At 50.8% G+C, this 25,461-nt stretch overlaps 1 protein-coding gene across 1 annotated transcript in view; it reads right to left on the bottom strand.

Moving 5' to 3' along the window:
• Positions 1 to 491: 491 nt before the first annotated feature.
• The window catches only part of LOC308523243 (nucleolar protein 4-like), a 79,060-nt gene continuing 54,090 nt past the window's right edge, over positions 492 to 25,461 (bottom strand). Inside the window, exons 3-5 of the mRNA XM_081096994.1 lie at positions 24,510 to 24,621; positions 15,613 to 15,722; positions 492 to 614 (exon numbers count right to left, since the gene is read on the bottom strand). Of these exons, the coding sequence (XP_080953120.1) occupies positions 594 to 614; positions 15,613 to 15,722; positions 24,510 to 24,621 (243 nt within the window). The 3' untranslated portion in view covers positions 492 to 593. The remainder of the gene's footprint in view (positions 615 to 15,612; positions 15,723 to 24,509; positions 24,622 to 25,461) is intronic.

Below are 25,461 nucleotides of genomic sequence, written 5' to 3' on the forward strand. Positions count from 1 at the left end.
CCACCCCTTCCCATCTTCCCTCACCCTGAATGTGGAGAAACAGCAGCCAACTTGTAACCACCAGGAAAGGTCAACAATATCACAGGGACACCAACTCGACATGGCCAACGTCAGTACCACCAGTGGCTCCTCCATCCTTGTTTCAGGAGTAAAAAACTTCATGTTTTGCTATACAGTCAGCTAGACTTTTGCACTTTTTAATCAAAAGCATCCCTGACTGAATCACAGTGCTCCTGTTTGTGGATGAACCGGGTAGCAAGAGCCCCCACTCCCCCACTCCAGGGGGCCTCTTCTCTAGAGCGCCGACTTCTCAGAGAGACGGGGGAGGGGCTGTGTCCAGGTCCGTGTTGTGCGGACTGTGGTTCCTGGGGAAGACAAGCACTGGCGTCCATTAGTTGTGGACTCTGCAGGCGGGAAGGGTGTCAAGCTAGTGCACAGGTGTGCCTGGGCACTTCCGGAGCCACAGCACGTTCCAGTTAAACAGTACCTTCTGTTTCAAGCCTTTTTCTTTTTTTTCTTGAGGCATTTGAAGCCACTCCAAACATCCAAGGCTTAAAATGACCCTGGGCCTCGCAAGGCATGGGGCCTGTTACTCATTTCTGCCAAGGCAAAGGCTGCAGGAGAGAGAGGAGTGCCCAGGCTGGTGGCTGTGCCAGGCTGAGCCTCTCTCCCTGGCTGTCTTCTGTACCCCAGTCCAAAGCTCAGGGCTAGCCAGGCCATGTCACTGGGTTGCAGGAAAGGTGGAGAGCGGCTGCCTGAGGACGGGAGGGATAGGTGGGCAGAGCTCTGGTCCCCTTCCCCAGCTTTTGCCAGTGACATGCCCGCCTGCTGCTGACCCTTGATACATGGGAGTTCCTCCACTGAAGAGTTTCCTTGAAGAAAGGAGTTCCTCTGTCAAAAGCAAACTTTGTAAACCATTGGAGTCTGGCCCAAACCTGCTGTTCTACTAACAGGGAAGCTGCAGCACGGAGAAACGAAAGTTAGACAGCTGGTCAGGGGCAGGGCCACACCTAGTACCAGAGTCACTTCACTCCCTCTTGGGTGCTCGTCTCCACTTGTGATCACCCCCAGTCAAGCATCTGCTGTCCTGTGTCAGAGGGCGATGCACCCTGAGGCTTCACGGTGCACAGAACAAACTCCGTACCCAGCTGGCAGCCCCTGCAAGCACTGTCCTCTGCAGACTGCTCACACTTATCCCAAGCATGCCGCTCCCTCGCTCCCTCCCTGGTCTTAGCCCCCTTGTTGTTCCTGCCCCAGGGCCTTTGCACTCACCACCTCTTCCACCTGGAAAGCCCTTTCCCCTTCATGGCCACAGGGCCTGCCACTTATTCAGGTTTGGGCTCAATACCATCTCTTCAGAGAGGCCTTCTCACCCAGAGGTACAGTCTATCACCTGCCCCTGTTTTAATTCTCTGCCCCAAACTCCTCACTTGTGTATTTTTTTCTGATTGACTGTACGCTCCCCGGGAGCAGGCTCTCGTATTTGTCTCATTCACCGATGAATCCTCAGTGCTTAGGACAGTATCCAGGACATCGTAGGAACTTAAATGATTTTTGAATGAATGAAGGAAGAAAAAAATTTTTAAACTATACAAGCACTGGGTCACAGGAAGGACAAGGGCCTGGTGGGCTGTGAGAGGAAGCCGTGAGCCTGTCTTCTCCTGCGCGGAGGTGGGGGAGCTACTAGCCTACTGGGGATCCACGACTGGTCACACTTGAGCAAAAACAATGCAGCCAGCAGCACAAATTCACAGCACAACATCATGCTGTCCCAGAGAGAGAGAGAGAGAGAGAGAGAGAGAGAGAGAGAGAGAGAGAGAAAGAGAGAGAGAGACCTAAGGCCTGTTAATGAGGTAAACACAATCATAACCAGGAAAAATCTTGGCGGTGCTTCTTCAGTCCACCCAAAGCCATTATCTCTAATTGATCTCCAGACGTCAGCTGCTGAAGTGTCTGAAACCCTCCTGCATCCTCCAGGTCTGGTTACAAAGCCCCAGCCCACCCACCCACCCACCCAGGGGGGTCAGGCCTCCTGGAGCACTCCTTGCTGGGGGCTGGGGGCTGGGGACTGTTTGGCCCCACATGAGAAGGAACCATCAGACTGACACAGTGAGGGTGGGTCCAGACCCTGGTTAAAAGCCACAACTGTTATTAATGCTCAGCCGCCAGCAGCCAAGCAGCTGGTGTTTCAGAGCTTAAGTCTCGACAAAGCCACCAAGAGTCTCCTCCTCAAAAAAATGCGACAAAAGTCAGGGAGGGCTGGAAAAAGCACCCTGTCCTCGCATCCCACTTCTCCAGGTGAAGGAGACATTCTGGAAACTGGAATTAGGAGATTCGCTATTAAAAACAACAACAAAAACAGGACTTCGCCACAACACCCTAAGGCCCCCTGGGTCTCAGGCCAGGCCCAGAGTTGGGGGTCACAGGGTCAGCAATAGGTTCAGTGCCCATCTGGTATTCAAGCCACCCCTTCCCGGCCAGACAAGGGAGATGCCTCTTATCCTGGGGGACAGAGCAGGGAGTCCGCTGTCCAGGGTGCCTCGCGGGGGTGTTGACAGTGGGAGATCTGAGGGGAGCTGCTGCCCCCCATTTATGGAGGCCCAGGGAGCAGCTCCTGACCTTGATCCTGGCTTTTCCCTCGATGCAAATAAAGCCACGGCCAGCCCTGCGTGCAGGATTTTGCTCATGGCACCAGGCAGCTCTCCTGCTGCACCAGTAAATTATGGGCACGGCGTGCGTTTTTTTTCCTGGATAATGAAGTTGAAAGGCCACATCGGCATCCTTGCATGTAGGGGGGGGTGGTGGGGGGGGGGGTGCGGATGTCAGCAGCCTGGAAGGGGATGAGCCTTTAGATGCTGATGGGAGCAGGAGCTGTTTAGGTTTGAGGTACCTACTAACTCCATCCCGCAACCAGCTTTCGAGACAGGATGTCAATTGTTTTCTGCTCCCCCCCCCCCCCCCCCCCAGCTTCAGGGAAGCAGGAAGAAAGGAGACACAGACCTCTCCAAGCCCAGGCTGCCCTGGCAACGCTCATTGTCTTTGTGTGTTTTGAAGCTGCGGCAAGTTTCAGGAAAGCACCTGAAGATTCTCAAAAATATATATTGATCACTAAATGAATGCCTCATAAAGATGTTTGACAATGGGTTTTACACTCCCCTCTTGTCTCCTCAAAATAGAGGTTTTGCTGAAACCGGTTTGGCTCAGTGGATAGAGCGTCGGCCTGAGGACTGAAAGGTCCCAGGTTTGATTCCGGTCAAGGGCATGTACCTGGGTTGCGGGCACATCCCCAGTAGGAGGTGTGCAGGAGGCGGCTGATCGATGTTTCTCTCCCATCGATGTTTCTAACTCTCTATCTCTCTCTCCCTTCCTCTCTGTAAAAAATCAATAAAATATATTAAAAAAAAATTAAAATAGAGGTTTCCAAGAAAACATTCCTGCTCAAGTTTAGAAATGCCTCCTTTTTCCTGACACCATCTTTAGGAGGGTGGGAGCAGGGGGCTGTCAATATTTATAGCCCCCAGATTCCAACACTGGCTCCTGGCCTCCCTCCCCTTATTTTATTTTTTTTCATGAACAGAAAGGCCTGCAGTAAAAGTATCTTGTTTATATGGTAAGATCAACAGTGTCTCTGCAGTATTTTTCCCCCACCAAGAAGGAGCTGCAAAAATTTTTAGGCATTAAACAATTTCCCCCAAATAACTTTTTTTTTCAAGCCAGGAAAACTTTAAAAAAGAAGGACACCAAAGGGTAACCATTTCTACTAAATATGAACACATATTAGTCTTAATGCTTAAGACGGTGTGGAGCTGGTACATGAAGAGACAAAGCGACTGAGGACTGAACAGAAGTAGATTCTATTTCAGAAGGAAGCGTAGTAAGTGTTAAAGGCGGCATCTCCAATCAGTGGGAAGAAAACAGATTCTCTAATAAGTGACGCTGACATACAAGGGTAAAGCAGGGTCTGCATCTCAGAATATACCAGAATAAGGTCCAAACGGATCAAAGGTCAAATGTGGGAAATAAAAACGTCTATTTTCTGCTCTGTCAGCTGAGAGGGTGTAAAAGAAAGGACACCCAGGAGCACTAGGCTTACCCAGCGCCCAGATCTTGGTTTTTAACATGACTCTCCAACTGAAGGAACCTGAGCTCCTTGGACATACGACTGATTCCAGGATTGGGGCAGGAAATATATAAGATGAGCAGGGAGCATATTGTAGTGCCAGAATGTAAAGAAACATTAAAGCAAAACAAAATAAAATGAAATCCTATTTAAAAAAAAAAACACTCCCCAAGAAGCAATAGGGTATTGTCGAAATATCACAGGAGCCAACTGAAAGAGCTCCCAATGGCCAAAGCTAAAACAATTTAAGCAATAAAATGAATAAACTAGTATTGAATTATAAGCCAAAACAGAAAATACATAACCGTATAAATAAATGATTGGATTTATAAATGAGGAAGGAGAGAAACATCTCCCATGCACAAGAATTCCAAATAATGTGGTGGGCACTTCGTCCTTAGGGAAGGAAGCGTCATCCCCGACACCTGGGGTGTGGGCTGCACACGGCGATTTCCTTCTGAAGCCCACGTTACGGCGAAGGGGAGAGAGTAGCTTCACAGTGAGGAAGCCTGACGAGCATTATTGCAGCCAGGGGTGACCCTCCCCCACACCATGGATCATGCTGGCAGTGGGAACCCTTGACATGAAACGGTACAAGTGACACTATGTCTGTGGTCCTCCTCTTAATAACCTGTGACCCCAGTTTTATGTATTATAACATCAGACAAATCCCCAAATTCTAGAAAATACCTGACCAGTACTCTTCAAAACTGTCAAAGTCATCAAAAACAAAGAAAGTCTCAGAAATTGTCCCAGTCAAGAGAAGCCGAAGGAGACATGACAACTAACTGTAATGTTGTATCCCAGAGAGCACTGGAACAGAAAAAGGATACTAGGAAGAAACTAAGGAAATATAAATAAACTATGGGCTTTAGTTAACAATTATGTAACACTATTGGTTCATTGGTTGTAACAAATGTATCATACTAATGTAAGATGTTAATAATGGGGGAAACTGTGGGAGAATGGGTAATATGAGAATTCCGTACTATCTTAATTTTTCTGTAAATCTAAAGCTGTTCTAAAAAAAAACCCCCAGTCTATTAAGAAAAAAAAAAACACATGAAAATACTAAAAGAAAACATTAGTTATTAAAAACAATGGATGGAGGTGGAGTGGAGTTAGCCCTTTTAAGACTCAAATGCAAAAGACATTAAATAAAAAAAAATTGATGAATCTGAGAACATTAAAGAAAAGACAACACACACAACAAGGAGTAAGGGTCCCTCTGACACACATACAACATCGGCTATGGTTGAGAAAAAGAGGCCATGGCCAACTCCAGGGAATCAAAAGAAAGGAAATGTAATCACAGTATGCTAATTGGCTCAGCTATGAAAAATAGATACACAGTCACAATAATATAAATAATGATATGCCCTGGCTGGGTAGCTCAATTGGTTAGAGCGTTGTCCGATACACCAAGGTTGAGGGTTTGATCCCCAGTCAGGGCATAGACAAGAATCAACCAATGAATGCATAAGTGGAACAATAAATCAATGTCTCTCTCTCTCTCTCTCTCTCTCTCTCTCTCTCTCTCTCTCTCTTCTTTCCCCCCTCTCTCTCTAAAATCAATACATTTAAAAATGATGGTAGTGATCTATCTAGATAGAGAGGTATAGATATATTGAGGGATAGAGGAAGGAGAAATAATATGTTTTTATGAGAGGATGTAAGAGTGTAAATTCTGATCTCCCACAGCAGGAAATTAAACAACCAAAACAATCCAAATTGAAAATTCAAGAGCTAGCAGTATGAGCGTGTAATTTAGAAACAGGAGGTAACACACCAGAAGAGACGGCTGAAAGGTAAGGAAAAGAAGCTGTCAATGGAGAGTAGAAATTGAAGTGGGAAGACCAGGGCAGGGTCTGCTGTTTTTTATATGATTTTTAAAATAGGTATTCCATTGACAAAAATAAAAATGAATACAAATAAGCCAAAAAAAAAAAAAGACCAAGGGCTATCCGAGAAGCTGCTCCTGAGGGCCAGCTGCCCCGGGTTACGGGGAGGGGCACACGGCCAACCTGAGAGCAGCTGCCTCACCCGCAAATCTTCTTACAACAAAGATGCTCCAAGGATTATTCTTTGCCTGGAGAAATCCAAGCAGCCTTGGTCAAGGGCAGTGTTTTGGTTGCTTTTTGTTTTTCTTGCCACAGCACAAACCTTCCGCAGTGCCAGGACTTTACTGAACAGAAAAAGATTTGGGCTATAGCTTCTCAGATCTTGAAAATGGGGCCAGTGGCGTTTTAGGCCTTTCTTGGGCTCTTTTTTAAAAATATATTTTATTGACTTTTTACAGAGAGGAAGGGAGAGGGATAGAGAGAAACATCGATGAGAGAGAAACATCGATCAGCTGCCTCCTGCACACCTCCTACTGGGGATGTGCCTGCAACCAAGGTACATGCCCTTGACTGGAATCGAACCTGGCCGATGCTCTAACCACTGAGGGCCTTTCTTGGGCTCTTATAGAAGTAAGCTGGGCCCCCAAGGCTCAACTACATAACAAGTAACCAGCTGATCCCGGAGGCCTGAGAGGGTGTTGAAGAGGAGGGAGGCGAGAGCTGGGTGGAGCAAGAGAAGCAGGCAGCAGCGGATTACGAAGCCAGGAATCAGGAAGAAGGAAGAAGGCTGGGAACAGAGAGTGGTCCCAGCATACCGCGGTGGGAAGAGGATGAGCGGGAGGGACGAGGTGTCTAGGACAGCAGAGCCCACCTTCTCGCAAATTCCACAGGGTCCACACATGCACATTTCTAGAGAGCAGACACAGGTGCTCAACGTTTGAAGACACTGGTCTAGAAAAGAGACTACAGCAAGACAGTAGCAAAGATTACAAAAGGTGAAGAGACCAGTGCTGGGGAAGATGCTGAGGGCTATGAAAGATTTAGAAATTGATAGCAATGATGATTTTCCCAGTGAAAATCATGGTGACGCCTAAGGCACTCCTTATGTTCAACAGGACCACTGCCTCAACTTCCCCAAGTGGCAGAACTCCAAGTTCAAGAGGCTCTGAAATCTTACTGGAAATGATGTCTTTGATCAAAATAAACTATCACTCCTTGCCCTATTTAATGCCCTTTTTGCCTTGAATATTTACTTATTTGACATTAATAGCACTGTCCTCTCTTTCTTTTGTTTTCATCTTCCTTTTTGTGTCATTAAAAATGTATCCTGTCCTGGCCAGCATGGCTCAGTGGTTGAGGGTTTGATTCCCGGTCAAGGGCATGTACCTGGGTTGAGGGTTCATTCATCGGCCATTGTCTGTGAGGCAACTTAACGATGTGTCTCTCTCGCATCCCTGTCACTTCCACTCTCTCTAAAAAAATCAAGGGGAAAAAAAAATCCTCAGGTGAGGATTAACAATAACAACAAAAAAACACCATTAAAAAAATGTCTTTTACCCTGGCAGGCACGGCTCAGTGGTTAGAGCATCGGCCTGTGCACCAAAAGGTCCCAGATTCAATTCCCAGTCAAGGGCACATACCTGAGTTGCAGGTTCGATCCCCAACCCAGGTTGGGGTGCGTGCAGGAGGCAACCAATTGATGTATCTCTCACATTGATGTTTCTCTCTGTGTCTCTCCTCTCTCTTTCTTCCCCTCCCACCCTCCTTACTACACTCTCTCTATAAAAAAAAAAAAAAAAAAAAAAAAATCAATGAAAAAATATCTTCAGGTGAAAATTAACAAAAAATAAATGTCTTTTATAAATACCAAATCAATTTTGCCATTAAAAATGCACATTTGAGCCCTAACCAGTTTGGCTCAGTGGATAGAGCGTAGGCCTGCGGACTGAAGGGTCCCAGGTTCGATTCCGGTCAAGGGCATGTACCTTGGTTGCAGGCACATAACCAGGAGGCAGCTGATCGATGTTTCTCTCTCATCGATGTTTCTAACTCTCTATCCCTCTCCCTTCCTCTCTGTAAAAAATCAATAAAATATATTTAAAAAATGCACATTTGAGTGTTTTCACTCTGTAATGAAATTTAACCCAGTGACATTTATTGTAATTTATCAGTGTTTGGTCTTGTTCTGTTAGCTTACTTATGTTTTTGTGGGTTTTTAAAAAAATATATGTGTATTTTTTTATTGATTTCATAGAGGAAGGAAGAGGGAGAGGGAGATAGAAACATCAATGATGAGAGAGAATCATTGATCTGCTGCCTCCTGCACACCCCACATGGGCATCGAGCACACAACCCGGGCACATGCCCTGACTGGGAATCAAACCTGTGACTTCCTGATTCATAGGTCGATGCTCAACCAATGAGCCACACCAGCCGGGCAGCTTACTTATGTTTTTAATTCATTGTCTCTTTTGGTTGTTTCTTCTTTTACTTCTCCATTTAATTACTCTTGCTGGGCTGGTCAATTTTTCTTTGTTCCTTTTATTTTCTCCAGTGATTTAGAAGTCCTACGTTCTATTTTTATTTCATGGAGATTACTCTAATTTTAAAGAAAGACATCAGAACCGCTGCTTTCTTAAGAGACCATCAAAGGTTTACACACACTGAGCCAAAGCGGGGACATGGCTATTTCCATTCTGCTATTTCTTCCCCGAGTCCATACCTTGCCTGAGCTGCAGGGCAGCCTGAGAAAGGAGAAAGAGAAAATCATCATCGCTATGGAGTTCTAAGTCTGGTGTCAGAGTCAGCACTCTGGTAAGGTGGCTCCACAGGTAAGCGTCCTGTGAGTCAGGCACCATTTAGGTAAGTGCCAGGCTTTCACTGTCAAACCCACTGACTGCGTTTCTCCTTTGGGTCTGCCCATTTTCTTGGGGCTCTCCCCCAACGAGCAGCAGGGAGGTTGAAAGTGTTCAGGAGAAAAGAAAGCCACAAAAAGGGGTACGGGTTCAGAGGGAGAAGGAACAGAACCCTGCTTTACTCTCCCTGCCCCACAACTTGGTCCAAAAGATACCGAGAAAAAAGAGAATGTGGTTAGCCAAAAAACAGAAACAACCAACCGCCTGTCAATGAGTGAATGAATGGGTAAACACAGGAGACCTGTCCGTACAGCGGAATACTATTCAATCATGAAAAGAATGCGGTTCTGCCAGGTGCCAGAGCACAGATAAACCTGGGAAACTTTAAGTGAAATAAGCCAGACACAGAAAGACACATGTATGATTCCACTTATATGCGGGGCCTAGAGCAGCCGTGGGCAAACTACGGCCCGCAGGCTGGATCCGGCCCGTTTGAAATGAATAAAACTATTGAAAAAAAAGACCGTACCCTTTTATGTAATGATGTTTACTTTGAATTTATATTAGTTCACACAAACACTCCATCCATGCTTTTGTTCCGGCCCTCCGGTCCAGTTTAAGAACCCATGGTGGCCCTCGAGTCAAAAAGTTTGCCCACCCCTGTCCTAGAGAGTCAAATTTATAGAGACAGAAAGTAAAACAGGGATTACCATGGGCTAGGAAAGGGGAGACTGAAAAATCATTGCTTAATGGTTTCCGAGTTGCTGTTGGGGGTGATGAAAAAATTTTGGAAATAAATAGTGGTAATGGTTGCACAACATTGCGAGTGTGCGTAACGCTACTGGACTGTGCATTTAAAATGGTTAAGATGGCTAATTTTATGTTACAGCTATTTTACCACAATTACGAATAAAGTGAATGTGGAGAGCTATTCAGAGTGGGCTTGGTTCCTTCTCCACTTAGGGAGATGGGAGACTCAGAAGGCTCCGTCCTCGATTGTGCTCCTTTCCTGCCCAAATCCCTGCTTGGCTCCCTGTGCTGACTAAGGAAAGGCTGTTTCATGGCCTCATTTCCAAGAAAGGCCCATGCTCTGTCTCCTCCTCCTCCTCCTCCTCCTCCTCCTCCTCCTCCTCCTCTTTCTTCTTCCTCTTCCTTCTTCTTGCACCAAACTGGCTTTGGCCTCCCCAGCCCAGGTCCGTCAGAGCTGTTACCTCTCAGCTTTCCTCACCTGGACCCTCCTGACTGTTCAAATCTCATATGAAGTAAGTGCCTGTCCCCTGAGCCACCTGGCAGGTCCCTAGCCCCCTCCTGTTTCTGTTTTCTGTCCTGGTTATAGCTCACGGCTGCTGCCCTGTCCAAAGAGCTCACTGAAACAACTGCACTGTCTTATTCCTCTTTATGGCCCTCGTTTCTTGTTCGAGGTCATTCACCGTGTCTATTAAACAAAGGTTGCATAATAGTATTACTGTCAATAGTAGCAGAGGTCATTGAAACTTCCTCTGTGCTCCTAATATGCCTGGCCCTGTACTCAACACTGAGCTTGCTTTGTGTCATTAACTCTTAAAATAACTCTATGGGGTAGGTGTGTTTATATCACTCTCAAATAACTGAGGGGTGGGGGGGAGCACAGAGAGGTGAAGCCGTTTGCCCAAAGTCACCCAGCTGGTAGCTGGTGGAAACGGTCCTGTCAGCCTGACCCAGGGTCTTTGGTTTAGGTGGGTGGGTTGGGATCCTGGCTGAGAACAGTAATGCTCTACACTGCCCCCGGGAAAAAGCAGGAGGGCCAATATTTTGGCAATGCCAGGACCCCTGGGCAGAGGGTACCGACCCTCTGGGTGCCCTGGGAAAGTCGCGGACCCCACTTACATGTCAAGGGAAGGAGGAGTCCTGCCCCTCCTCCCGGGCCCTCCAGGACCTAAGGAAAACTCTGGGACAGGAGCAGAAGGCGGAGGAGGGAGGCAGAGGTTAATGGAAGCAAGTAAGAGCCTCCATCCCGCGGGCTTAAACAATGGAGCCTGCACCACTTCGCACACTGCCGGGAGAACCATTAAAACCATTAGTGGGACATTAGCGCTGCTCCAAGCACGGGGGAGAGCGGGGAGGCGGAGGAAGGTGCTCACGGCCCTCCCACTCTGGGTGCCCCGGGAAAGTCGCTGCACCTCTGGGGTCTCAGCCTCCACTTCTATAAAATGAAAGCGTGTGTCCGGGAAGGCACAGATGATTTGTCTCTCTCCTTCCAGGTCTGGATCTGATTTCTACCGCGGGTCCAAACACTGGGATCTCAGGAACAATCAGAATAAAGTCACCCATAATGTGGATATCAAACTGCAGATGTGCCTCTGCAGATAACTGAGCCTTCACGAGGTAAGGAAGACCACCCCACCCCAACCCTGGCCCCTGTCAAATTCCTCTTCAGGTATTTCCTTAGGCACCATATATTTAGGGTGGTCCCCGTTCCGGGCAAACAAAGCCTGCCCTGCTAGCATCGCTGCCACGGACATTTTGCCTCCACCAGCGCCTGGGGCAATACTCGACCCTAAAGAGCGCATCCTCCTCCAGGAGGTGGGAGAGGAGCAGGGCTTGGGGCCCAGGCAGGTGCACAGGTTCAGGGATGGGGAAGATCTGAGTTTCCGTTCACATTAGTGGTTGTGTGACCTTGAGCAAGTGCTGACCCTTTTGGAGCCTCAGCCAAGGCGTCTGTAAGACGAGGATAATAACATGACCCTGAAGAATGGTGAGGGTGAAGGGCAAAGTGTGGACAGTACTGCACACAGAACAGGCGCCCCACTACTGAGCCACCTGCTTGGAACAGCACCCACCCTGCTGGCTCCCTTGTTTCTGGTCTGTTCCTCTCCCAAGCTCTTTCTTTTGTTTCCCCTTGCCTCTCTCATTGAACTGTGAGGGCAGGCAAGGCAGAGACAGGGCTCTATTCACCACTGAATCCTTGGCACCTGGCTCAGGTGCACATGGATGGACAGATGGATAGATGGGTGGATATGGGTGAAGAAGTGAGGGAATGACAGGAAAATTATATAACCAGCTCATTTGACAAGTGGAAACATCAAGGCCCGAAGGTCAAAGAGACTTCAAATAACATGGGAAATAAGCACCAGAGGAACATAGCAGATTGTAAAAGGGGTGCATGAAGGATAACCCCCTTTCTGTTCAACAGCCTGGAAGGGTGGGCACCAAAGGATTCAGTGATCTGAGGGTTGGGACGATGGTGACTTTTATCACCGTGCTTTTGCTTTTTTGGCTACTGATTCTTCTACTAAGGTATTACCTGTGTATTACTTGTGTAATTAATGTCTTTGAGAGTATGAAAGGAACCCAAATGGGATAGAAAACAAAACCAGTGGCAGCGTGAGGAAGAGGCCCAGCACGCCTGGAGCATCCGCACACAGACAGCCCCGAAAGGGCTGTGCGAGATCAGCTGCTGGGATGGCGCTTGCTGGTGGGCCTGCCCTGTGAGTGCTGCCTGCATCCCTCCCCGGACCCTCCCCTATCAGAGAATGCGCAGAGTAAGTCTACATGCACAGAACCCTTCCTATCCTGCCCCCTGTAAGAAATGCATTCATCATCAGTACAATTGAAAGTGAATTTCAGTTTTATATCTTTATGAGAGTTTTACCAGTAAGAACAAAAATGAAAGAAAAAAAAAAAGAGATTTTTCTCAGGCTACACTCTCTTATTTTCAGCTCAGTGTGGCCACTTCAATGACAGCTCCCGGGGTCTGGTCTGTGTCTTAGGACGGAAGTCCTGCGAGGGTGGAGGCTGACCCCTAAATGCCTTGCACACTGAGGGCACCATAAATTTCTGCCGCATTGAATCAGAACTCAAGAGGAACATGTTTCCTTTGTGTGAATATTGCTATGCTGGGTTTTCACTTTACCTAACACCCTCGTGGAGAAGGACCCATCTCCCAGCACATTGATCTGACACGACTGGAGCACAAGCAATGTGATTCTGTCCGTTTCACAAGGAAACCCCACCACCTGTCCTTGTCTGCCCAAAGCAAAGCGAGGGAAATGTTCTACTTGCCTTACGGTTTGTCTCTTGGATGGGAAAGATGAATTATTGGGATTTTTTCACCAGAGTTCTCAGATGTAGAGCTGTGCTCGGCATTAATAAAATACCATTTGTCCTGGCTCCCAGTGAGTTTAGATTTGGTTTATTTTCCATGTAGCCTGCGTGATTGATTTGCAAACACTCCAGGTGTCCTCTGCGTGTCCTGGTCAGAGTGATGGGCAAGGAATGAAACTACTTTTGGAGCCTGGTCTTGAGAAGCGAGATTTGATAGAGCAGAGCCAGTCCCCTGGCTGAGTTCAAATAGGGGCCTATCCACCCACCCCCAGGGGAGGCCTGTTCTGGCTCTGCTATAGGAAAGAAGCTATCAGTTCAAATACGTGTATTTTTACAAGCGGAAAAACCCAAGACTTCTGGGTCCTTGGCCCTTCCTTGCTGCTGTAGATAAATAATCTGGTGAGCATGTGATTTTTTGTTTTGCTATGTGCCCGGCTATAAAAGAGGGTAATGGTGCTGCCGGAGAGGCTGAGGCCTTGAGAGCTCATTGCTGTGCACGGAGTGCTGGAGACTGACAGATGAAAGGCCCTAGGCACGAGGCAGGACGCTGCTCCTCTGCCAGGTGTGCAGGGAGGGTCTGCCCCTTTGATCTCCGGCAGCACACAGGAGAAATAAGTACTTTCAGAGAGCCCCCATCTGGGAAGCTAAGAATGAAGGCGAGGAAGACACAGTCAACGCCACTGTACGGAGAGGCCACCGCAGTCTCAGCCTCAGCCTCAGCCTCAGCCCAGCTGGGTTCTCAGAGCACCCTGGGAAAATGCCTTCCCACAATCCTCCCTTCCTTCGGGAGTAGCCAGACCTCACCGGGACAATTTATCCATCTCACTTCAGGAACTTCAGCTCGTTCACAGATACCCACCAGGTGCCTCACACTGTGCTCTCTCCTCTGTTTAGCAGTAGAACTCCTCACAGTTTCTGCACCAGCCTCACCAGCCCTCGGATTCTCGCTGGTGCTATCTTTCCGCGAGCCACAGGGCCCTTGCACAAGCTGAGGCCTGGCGCTCTGTTCCCTTCAGGTCGTGGTCTCAGCTCAAACGGCACTTTCTGAGGCAAACCTTCCCTGACCCCCCTGCCGCCCCCCCCGCTCCCCACATCTAAGTACTCAGAGCACCACGTGCCCCACTGCAGGACACTTGTTACGGCTGCACGGTGATGGCTGATTAATCTCTCCCTCCACTGTTTACGGCTACCTGCTAGGAGCTGGGTGTCTGTGTGTGATTTTATCGTTAGTGTCTGTCTAGATCAGGAGAACTAGGAATGGTGCTGCCTTTGCTCATCCCCAGGTCACAGAGTAGGGCTCTATAAATATTTGTTGAAGGCCCAAATCCTGGCTAATATATCTAGCCAACAGTCTTAATCCCCCCCAGACGGTAAGACTTTGTATAACCAGATGAAATATAACAGGATCCGTTAATGAGGGATCGCAGGTGGGCTATGCTGACTACTACTGGTCCTGGCGGTGGCCACAGCGTGACAGGGGCCACAGGCCGGTTCTAGCGCCACGGCAAAGTTCTTTCTGCGAGTATGAAACCCCAACGCCACTTTCCCCATTGACGTTATCTTTGATGGCTGGACATTTCTTAGGGATGCAACCATCACAGAACAGACACTTTCGGGAAAGAAAACACTGGAGACACAGAGACACAAACAGCTCTACCACCCAGAGCGAAGCGCACTTCACTCAACCTTTAGGGGCTGATCATGGCTGGCACGCCCTCCCTCCTCCTTAGGGGAGCGCAGGCTTGGTATGTTCAAGCCAACCAGCTCAAATCCTCAAACTGGGTGCCACAGGCCCAGACGTTACCAGGACACATCCTGCTACGTCACCTTGGAGCTATCACCCCCTCGCCCCCTTCGCTCCCGTGACAGCACGTGCTCAGGTTGTCAAGGAGACCAGCAGTAAGTGAGACAGCATGCACCCAGGGCTGGAAGTCAGACTTTCCTTGAAAGAACCCATTCCCCTGGTCAGGCCACAAAGACAGGGAGAGTTCAGATGTCACAACAGACGAGAACCCTTGAAGCTGGAGGGGAGATTATGGCCCTGGTTTTAGGCGGCGATGGAGGGAGGGGGTGGCGCTCACTTGCCCCCCTTTGAGAGACAGACAGTCAGGCTACTTGCTTTGCGAAGGGCTAGAAGGTGTGCTGTGTGGGGAGGGAGGCAAGAGTGGTTTTCTTTTAATAGCCTGTTTCCACGGTGCCGGACAGCCCTTGGCAGTCCGCAGCTGGGGAGTCCTGGACAGCCAGGGGCCTTATCTCACTCGGGCCGCCCGCCAGGGCCCATCCTCCTGGCCTGTCTGGGCCCCAAGAGTGACGGAGGCCACAGGCTGGCAGGCAGGGCCCCTCCTCCCGCGTCTCCCTGGGGAGAGGAGTAGCAGACAAAGGGCAGAGCAGAGACAGAACCACCCAAGAGCCAAGGTCTGCAGCTCACGCCTCCCCCTCCCTGCCCTGCCCTCGGGGCAAGTTTTGTGAAGCGTGAGCTCCCTGGGTTTCACTGAAGACCCAGCAGGGCTGTCTGCCCAGCAGACCCTTTAACTAGGAACACATTCTTTCCCTCCCCTCTCAGCCTGACGGCACAGCCCAGATAACCAGATAAGGGCCTCTTTGATTTCCAGTGTGTTTACACAGGCTGTGGCCCCACATCTTGGGAAGGATCAGCCACATCCAGGCAAGTTAGGACGCTTCCAGGTGGGGTGAGGGGAGACGGGAGACTTACCTGCTCCTGGGAATTCATCACGCGCAACTTCATCTGCTTCAGGTATGTGGAGGTGAGGGGCATGTTGTAATCAATAATCCCAGAGACCAGAGGAGAGGGAGGCTCGTTTTCTGGCAGAAAGAACAAAAGGAACTCCTTTCAGTCTGTGCTGTGGGCCACGGGGGCAGCACACCCTGTCGCCCACATGGAGAACCCAGCACAGCCTGTGAGAAGGAAAGAACGGGCCAGAGGCCACCCATGGGCAGCGCGCCCACCGTGCCTGGCCCGTAGATGTGGCCTGCAAGCCACTGAAAATATTTTTCAATCAGGTGCCCGTGTTTAATAAGAGAGTTCACATTTAAAAACTCAGGGATATTTGGCTTTGAAAAACGGAAGGTCTGGACACACTGGGCCCGTATTCCCACACCAACCACTGCAGCTGTGCGGCAGCCGCTGCTTTTAGAGGGTGTGAGCTCTCCATTTTGCCACAGTCCCCACCACTCCCTATTGTTTTGTTCACTTTCACTCAGTTATGATACTGGCCAGGCCCTTGAAGGCATTTATGTTTCCAACCTCGAGCTAAGCCAGCTCTCTTTGTGGTGCACACATGCCACCCGCCCCACCCCCCCCAACCCATCTCCTACCCCCACCGCATCCCCCAAAAGCACTGTCAGGTACCATATGGCTCACAGCTCTGGGCCTCCACCCCCAAAATTCTGGTTCCTCCTTTATCACATGGAACATTGTTCCTCCCATTTATTGCTTTGTTGTCCTAAAGATCAAAGTAATGTGTGTTCTTTTTGTAGAGCATTTGCAAAGTGTGGAAAGATGTAAAGAAAAAACAAACAAAAAAAACCATAATTGCACTAAGCAGCTTGGCATATGCTTCTGTTTATTCCACCCCCCCACCCCCCGTGATTTCTTTTCTTTATGTCCTTGATATCAGAATGCACACAGAAAATTGTAGTTTGCTTAAAAAAAATTTTTTTTGTTTAACATTTTGTCATAAGCATTTCCTTCACGAATCAAAATCTTGTTTTGGCCCTGTCGAGTTTGGCACAGTGGACAGAGCGTCAGCTGCGGACCAATGGGTTTGATTCCAGTCAAGGGCACATACCTTGGTTGCAGGCTCCTCCCCAGCCCAGGCCCTGGTTGGGGTGTGTGCAGGAGGCAACCAATTGATGTGTTTCTCTCACATTGATGATTCTCTTTGTCTTTCCCTCTCTTTCCCACTCTCCCAAAAAATCAATGGAAAAATATCCTTGGGTGAGGATTAACAAAAATAAATAAAAATCTTGTTTTGCTTTACAAATGAAATTTTAATAGCTGTGTACTATTTTACCATACTTTCCTTAAGTTATTCCCTTATGAATGACTACTTATGTTGTGTCCTATTGTTGGTGATTATAAACAACACTGCAAGAAACATATTTGTGTGTGGGTATTGTTCCAAATTTCTGATCATTTTCTTTTTAAAACAAATTCCAAGAAATGGAATTCATGGGTTGAAGGGCAGGAATATTTGGTAACTCTTAAAATCTCTGGCTGAGCTGCCTTCTTCAAAGGCTGCTGCCACGGACAATCCAGCCAATGGACACTGCGCAGCTCTGCATATTAGGTGGCCCTGTGGGTGGCACACAGGGCAGATGAAACGGCACAGGAATAAGTCAAGGAAGACAGGAAGCATGGTTAAAAGAAAGCCTGTCACTTCTCCCCTGTCCCAGTCCCGCTTTGGATGTCTTTTGCTATGACCAAGCTTGAAGTCCTGGAGCCACCTGCTGGGACCCATCTCACTTAGTCATTTAGTCACTTGACCCTGCTTTCGCCCTCTCCCTGGGGAAACAGTTTTGGTTACCTGTTCTCTGGCCTCCAGCTCCTGCCTCCAGGACTCCAGGCCAAAGTTCTCCCTGGTGCCTACTTCTGCTCATGAGCTGGGACTTGAGTGTACGAACGACACTGGGACTAGCCGAAGCCTGCCCTCCACCATCACCACCGAGATGGGCTGGAGAAGAAGCAAGTGATGGGCCCAGGTGGCGGAAAGCAGAGGCTCTCCAAGGTGATTAGCTAAACCTGCTGCTCCAGCGCCAGAGCCCAGCCAGAACCCCCTGCGAGCTTGAGAACACTAGGCTGAGTGAAAGAAGCCGGGCACAAAAGGACAGCTACTGTGTGACTCCACTTCCATGGAATGTCTACAACGGACACAGTCACAGAGAACGTGGGATTGAGGTTATGAGGGATGGGGGCGGGGATGGGAAGTTATTGCTTCATGGGTACACAGTTTGTTTGGGGTGATGAAAAGGTTTTGGAAATAGATAGTGGTGGTCGTTGCTCAATCATGTGAAAAGAACCAATGCCACTAAATTGCACACTTAAAATCATTAAAATGGCTAGTTTTACATTATAAATCTTTTACCAGAATAAGGAAAGCCAGGCCCCTGCAAATAAGGGGGAGGAACACCTAAGGGGAGAAGGGAGGCTCCTAGCTGGCCAGGATAGAAAGGCCTGCAGAAAATGGGGTCCATGCAGCCGGGGCCTGGAGACTAGGGGTGCTATTTTGAGGCCGTGTACATCTGGTGAACACACAACCTAAATAACATTTCTTATCAAATTTTATAAGAGGGCTTTGTTTAGCTTTTTGTTGTCACACACCTAATTTTTTTTTTTTTGTGTGTGTGTGTGTGTGTGTGTGTTTTTGTTAATCCTCCCCTGAGGACATTCTTCCATTGATCTTTCAGAGAGAGTGGAAGAGAGAGGAAAAGACTGAGAGAAACATCGATGTGAAAGAAACACATGGACACGCCCGACCAGGGCCCAGGCCAGGGAGGAGCCTGCAACCAAGATACCTGCCCTTGACTGGAATCGAACCCGGGACCCTTTGGTCTGCAGGCCAATGCTCTACCCATTGAGCAAACTGGCTAGGGTCAGTTTTTGTGTTCTTTGATGAAGATTTTTGTTCTTGAGGAAGAGGTAAATGTCACTAACAGAGAATGTCTCAGAAACTTGAATGGATCAAACTTTTTTTTTGGAGAATTCCTCTTGGTTTGGTGGCAGAAGGGCTCTGTGACACAGATGCACATGACCCTTTGGCACAGACACCAGCGCGGTGGGGAATGGAAGTGTGCTCCAGTGTCCTTGCAGCCTCTTCTCCTCGCTGTCCCACCGTCAACCCAGACGACCTGGCCCCCCAAATTCGACAGGGGGTGGATGCAGTGTGTGAGGCAGACAGCCCAGCGACGACACTGAGATGGAGTCACTCAAAAAAGCCATGGCTCCCGTTGTCAGATCATGGGTCTTAGAAGGGAGAATTCTGCCTTTTCCATTTCATTTCCCCAAAGATGGGGTTTCTGGTGAAAAGCTGTTAGACAACATAGTATGCGAGAAGGGTCCCGGGTCAGAGCCTCAAATGCAGGCTGCACCCAGTGTCACGGTGATTCAGGGTTTGGTCACCCTGAAATGCCACAGCTGCTCATGAGAAAGTCTCTTTAATGAAGTCAGGTACAGCTTGGTTAAAACAAAAACAGCGTAGCTGGGATGGCACTGTGGGAGGCTGGAGAAGGGGTCTTCCTTGGCCTGCTCCCTCCCAGCATGTCCACAGACCGGAAACTGCTTCTGGTGCCCAGAGCCGAGCCTGGAGGGCACACGGAGAAGAGGTGGGAGCCCTCGTCTGGGAAGGCGGGGACATCCTGAAGCACACACACACCCATCAGAGGTCAGTATGCTGTGAAATGCTCACGTCTGCAGTTCCAGAAGTGAGAGTTCTGTGGGGGAGGCAGGACCTTGGCGGGCAGGGGACATTCCAGGTGAGGGAATGCGCCAGGGAGCTGGTTGTGGGAGGTCAGAACTCAGCCACAGCACAGAACAGTGGGGAGCCCCACGGCTCTGGAGGTGATAAATGCCCCCACAGAGAGGATCAGCTTAGTGGGAAAGAGATAAGGAGCAGGGGCCAGTGGGAGCTCTGTGGAGGGGTCAGGCACTCACAGGTGAGATAAATGCCAGGAGGGGGGATGAGCTGAGACAGACACGTGAACGCGGACAAGCGGCTTCCTGGGCTCTGCTGAGACAGGACAGGCCCCTGCTGTGATCAACACATACAGTGGCCATGCTCCAGCCACCACAAATAATCCGATACCACTGGTGAGTCAGGAGCTCCCAAGGGTCACGGAGCCGAAATAATCAGGCAGGCTGCTGGGGAGAGAGGCAGAGGAACCACCCAAAGAAACGTTTCAACACAACACCTCCTTGCCAAGGGAAATGGAAACCAGCCCAAGCGCAAGACCTAGTTTTACAGGCCTTGAAAATCATCAGCGATGCAGAGGTTTTACCGAGGCCAAGCCACACAGGCCGAGCTGAGCTCTGACCTCCACAGCTGGGCGCCAATGGCATGCCTTAATCGGCGCAAATTTCCCCTGAAGGTGGAATACAAGGTGGCAGTTCTCATGAGCGTCACGTAAGGAATGGTTCTGGGAGCCGGCGGCAGGAGCTGCCCCAGGCAGGGCGGGGTGCTGAGGGACATGTGTGATGAAGGCCTGGCACACAGCAGCCCTGAGACCAGCCAGCCTGTCATGGGTCTCAGATATGGAAAGAGAGATCGAGGCCTGAGGCCAACTCAGAAGGCGACGAAAAAAACTCTTCAGGAGGAAGTCAATCAGTGGAGCAGCAAGTCTTCAAGGAGCACTGATGTGTGCGCAGTCAGGGTGGGGAAGGTGGGGGAACCCTGTAGGTACAGTCCCTGCACTCAGCAGGGTGGGACTGATGGCCAGTCCATCAGAGCTCAGAGGAGAAGGCACTCGAGGCAGCTCTGTGGAGAGAGGGTCTGAACAGGACTTGCGTGCACGCGGCTGACAGCTACTGAGCACGCGCGAGGAGCTCTGCACAGACCCTTCTGCCTGATGCTCCCAAGCACTCCCTGTGGTGGGGACTAGCATCAATACCCCCTTTCACAGAAGAGTCCACAGCACGTGGAGAGCCAGGCACTCTCCCTGCCACCCAGCAAGTGAGGACGAGCGCCGGAGGGCAGGCCGGCACGGAGCCTCTGACAGGCGAAGAGCGGGCTGGAAGCGGGGCATCTGGAGGAGCCGGACCCGAGGGGGTGGAAACCACACAGAGGAGTCTGGGCCTGGCTGCCAAGCAGCCTCCTTCTGAGTGGACGGCTCTGCTGAGGAGGAAGGAACCTTTCCATAGGTAGCTGGCACTGCCCAGTGCGAACTCCTAGTTTGCAGCCGTACAAACAATACTTGGTCACATCGGGAAGCAGCAGCGTGCCTCCAGAGACCAGCTCTCATTTTCTGTCTCCTCTGCACCTGGACTTGCTCAGGAGCTGGTAGGGGAAGAGCGTGGAGTCGGGAGGCCCTGGAATTTCCCATCCTCGGACTTCCTGATCTTCAGCAGACTCCTTTGTTTGTGCTTCTGGTGCTGGGGGAGGACCTGGGGCTGTCCAGGCCCCCACACTCGGCCGGGGACAAACTGCTGAGCAGGGAAGGCTGCTTGGCTTCCTTTCTTTCTTTTTAACCCTTGGCCAGGAAGCGAGGCGTTCTCCCAGCAGCCCCTCAAGAACTCTCCATCCTGTTCCCTGTCCCCCTCCTGCCCCACCTTCCTGGGACAGGAACACAGGGCTGGCCTCTGTGGCCAGATGCAGGCTCTGATTTCCCTGTGGGCGGGTGGGAGAGGGGGGAGGCAGGGCTGGCCTGGCAGGGGTGCCTGTGAAAGCGGTTGGTGCAGCTGAGTGCACCCAGAGAGGCCAGCGTGGCAGGCAGAGATAGGATCCCAGGCTCTCAGCTGGGGCAGGAGAAAGGAGAACCTGCCAGCTGGCCAGGGTGGTCCAGGCGGCTAATGCCTCTGGCCACTAAGCAGACAGGGAAGCTTTTCAGAGTCTAAGACTCCCCTCTGGCAGCTGCCAGGAACAAACCCTCCCTTCCCTTTGCCCAGCGTCCAGGTTGTGGACCCAGGGTGCTCACCTGGGTGGGTGACTGACTGTGTGTCTCCCTGTGGGACCACCCGGACACTGGTAGTCTTGTGTCTGGGTTCCATGTGTAACAACATGGGGTCCAGGCTGATGTTCCCACTGCACCAGGCGCCCTACAGAACACGGTTGTTTAATTCAACTGAGGCCTTGCAATAGCCCCAGGAGGGAGTGCTGATGAGAAGACAAATTCTCTTGCCTTCTGGGGACCTTGGACAAGTGATGTCACCATGACACCTCTCCATGCCTCCTTTCTTCAGCTGTGAACCGGGACAGATACCTCCCAGGCTCCTAGGAGCTGTGATGAGCAGGTGAGGTTCAGAGAGGTCCTCTAACCGGCTGAGGGACACACAGCAGGAAACAGAGTTCCCTGCTGCACTCCTCACCCTGCCTGGGCCTGGGTCCCAGGGGTGACCACTCATCCACCTGTGCCCTCGGGTTCCGTCCTAATTGTTTCCACAGCAACTGAGTAGTAAGATACAAAATCTGTTTGCCTGGGGGGACAGAGGCAAGGCCAAGCTCACGCCCTCCCATGGGCGCCCCGTCTCCTGCTTCCCCAGTGTCTCCTGTTCTCCCTGCCGGGAAAGCTCCGCTCCTGGGGACAAAGGAGTGGCATTCCACCCAAGGACAGGCCAGGGTGAGCCAGGCACAGCCTCCCTCTGTCTCCCTCGGTCCCGCCTGGAGCAGGCCCTTGGAAAGAGAGGCCCCAGCCCAGAGCCCACAGAGCTGGTTTATATTCTAGGCGGCTCCTTCCGGCTGTGTGCTCTCCCTCCCCACCTCCCTCCCTTCCTTCTCCCCCTCCTTCTACCCTGGGGTGGAGGCACGGCGATGGCAGCTACGAAAAAACAGGCTGCTGCTGTGCCAGCATCGCTCTCCCAGCCACGCGGAAGCCCACAGACGAGGAGCGGGACTGCAGCCCTGGAGACCTCGAAGCCTTCCCTGAGGACTGGGGGAGGTGAGAATGTTCCCCACACCAGCAGAGAGCAAGGGAGCAGCAGAGATGGAGCCTGCAGACACCCGCGCAGCCCACAAAAGGCCCCTCTTGGCCTTGCCTCTGTTCCCCCAGGCGAACAGATTCTGTATCTGACTCCCCCAGTTGCTATGGAAACGACTAGGGCAGAACAGGAGAGGACAGGTGGATGGGTGGGCACCCCTGGGACCCAGGCCCAGGCAGGGTGGGGAGCGCAGCAGGAAAAGCCCTTCTAGTACCATCTGCAGGTACCAACTGCTGTCTGGGCCCAGCGGCTACAGCCAGTCAGCCGGGCCAGGCCGCAGGGCGCAGGGGCCTCACCCTGGCATCCAGGGTTATCACAACAACAGCAACAGCCACAGGTCACCCCTCCTGGGCGTGGCAGCCCTGCGCCAGGAACAGCAATTAACTCTCAAGCCTCATCAGCCCCGGAGGTGACTACCATTATTAACCCATTTTACACATGAGGAAACTGAGGCTCAGACAGATGAAGTCACTTGTTCAGGACACACATCTGTTGAGCTGCAGAGCTGAGATTTTAACTCATCCGGTGTGGCCTGGAGGCCCTGCTCTTAAACCAGGACCCAGCATTTATGAGGGATTAATTAGATGTGTTCCTGTCCCTCAAGCTGTAGAAGCTCTCCGAGGTACCTGACGAAGCAGGGCTGGCCTGTCGGCCCCACGGGCAGAACAGCCTCTGCACCTGATGAGTTGGCCGGTGTCAGAAGTTGTCCCTGACGTTCATGTGCCTCAGGGGCAACCAAAAGGAGGGAAACTCTACTCCTGCGCTCCAGTTCCTCTGTGGTCACCTGTTTGGGCTTCATTGTTGGTGTTTCCTTTCCAGACTTGTAGGATGGCACCCGAGTAAGCTGCTCACCCTTCATTCTGAGCCTATTCCCATCCTCAGGCAAAACACCCATGGACTGCAGCAACCTGTGCAGGCCTGATGCCCAGGAGCAGCCTAGAAGCCCTGATAGATCCCCCATGTGGGCACCATTTCTCAGGGCAAGTTACACCACATCCGTCACATGCACTGGCCCATCTCACTGTGCCTAAGCCGCCCGTGGACAGATGGCCCTGGGACTTCCTGGAGGCCTCCGGGATGCTGGGGTTCGGCGTGTGGGGGACTAATGTGGGGGTCTCTGCTGCCTCTCACTGTGTCGGCAGAGCTGGACAGCATGGATGTCGGTCCGAGGGACCAACAGTGGCTGGTCACAAGGGCTCTGGGCATTTTAAATTCTAACCGATCCCCCTAGATTTCCGATTTGTACACAAGGAGAGACAAACACTTAGAGTAGACCTACTGCTGGCAGTTGGGTGGCCACAGGATAGGGCTGTGCTCCTGTCCTCTGAGAGCTTACAGTTGTGTCAGCAAGACCAAACCCAGGGGACACTGCTGGGGGAGAGACCTGGGTGGAAGAATTACAGAGCTTAGGGAATGGGGCAGGCGAGGGGGCATTTCCATCCAGAGCCTCCTGGGAGAATTGTGGCCCGCGCCCAGACGTGCAGTAGGGATGTACTATTTGTTTTTCAGTGAAACTTGCCTTTAAAAAAAAACACACAAAAAACAGCCCTGCCCAGTTTGGCTCAGTGGATAGAGCATCAGCCCACGGACTGAAGGGTCCTGGGTTCGATTCCGGTCAAGGACATGTACCTCAGTTGCAGGCTCTATTGGGAGGCAACCAATTGATGTGTCTCTCTCACATCAAAGTTTCTTTCTCTCCGTCTCTCCCCCCTCCCTTCCACGCTCTCTAAAAATCAATGGGAAAATAGCCTCGGGTGAGGATTAACAAAACAAACAAACAAACAAACAAATAAAAAACAGGGCTCTCTGGGCAGCCCCATGGACTCACACCAGCCTCTGGGAATTGTGACAACGGCTGGCTGGACGTGCGCTTTTCTGTCTGTGCTGGCCCTGCTGGTGGGAGAGCCTCTCCCTGCACAGCCCCCCCACCTGCCAGCCTCCAGCACGCCCGCCTCCTCCCCTACCTTTGGGCTCCAGGCCGTTGGAATTAAAGTGCATCCTCTTCTGACACTCTGTGCAGCTCATCAGGAACCGGGTCACAGCCTCTCGTGGAAGGAAGGCGTACGTCTCCGCAATCTGGGGGAGAGAGGAGGTTCGCTTGTTGTGTGGATCCGTGGGGAGCGCTTCGTCACCCCGTCAACAAGGGCTGTGCTTGCACTTGGTGGCAGGCCCTTGGCCCTTGCCAGGAAGGGCAGGGATTTGAGGAGCAAGGGGCAGATGTCCTCGATTCTCAGTCATGGAAATGAGTCAGTACTTTTGCAGAAAATTTGTTTTAAAAATTTGAATAAAATTAAAAAAGCAAAGCATTTAAACATTACCTAGTCTTTAACCTATATTCTAGTAATATTCCTCTCAGAACATTTTATGAGCGTTACTGAAAAATGAGCTTATGAGCATCGCTCTAGGGTAGGACGAAACAATTTCCCCTCCCACAGATGGATAAACTGAGACCCGTTTATAAATCTACAGGCTCTGGGCCAAAGTTCTACAAGCTATTTTCTGCGAAAACTCACAGATCAAGAACCTTTCTAGGGAGAGCTGTGAAAGGCTGATGCCAAGGGATCCGATTTTTCAAACAGGACAGACTCTTAGGACGTCCATGTTCCAAGTTAGGTCATGAGGCCCAGAGAGGTGAACCTATTGTCCCAAGGTCACACAGCTCTCTAGAGGCAGTGCCAGACTGAAGCCCATGTTTCAGGTCACACCACCCCATACCTGCCTCCAGAGGGCCTCCGCTAGCTAGGGAGAAGAGAAGGGGGGCATGGGAGAGAACACAAGAGAGAAGTTGGGTGGGGGCGTGGGGCAGGTGGGCTCCTTGGCCCACCCCTCTTCTCTTGCTCTGGGTTTTGGGAAACCCGCTGGCCCTGGTTTGGCTGCCTGAGGGGTCCAGAAGGACCTCTGAGGCCCAGGTTCCCT

This window comes from Myotis nattereri (genome assembly GCF_964212035.1).
Source record: "Myotis nattereri genome assembly, chromosome: 8".
Classification (NCBI taxonomy): Eukaryota; Metazoa; Chordata; class Mammalia; order Chiroptera; family Vespertilionidae; genus Myotis; species Myotis nattereri.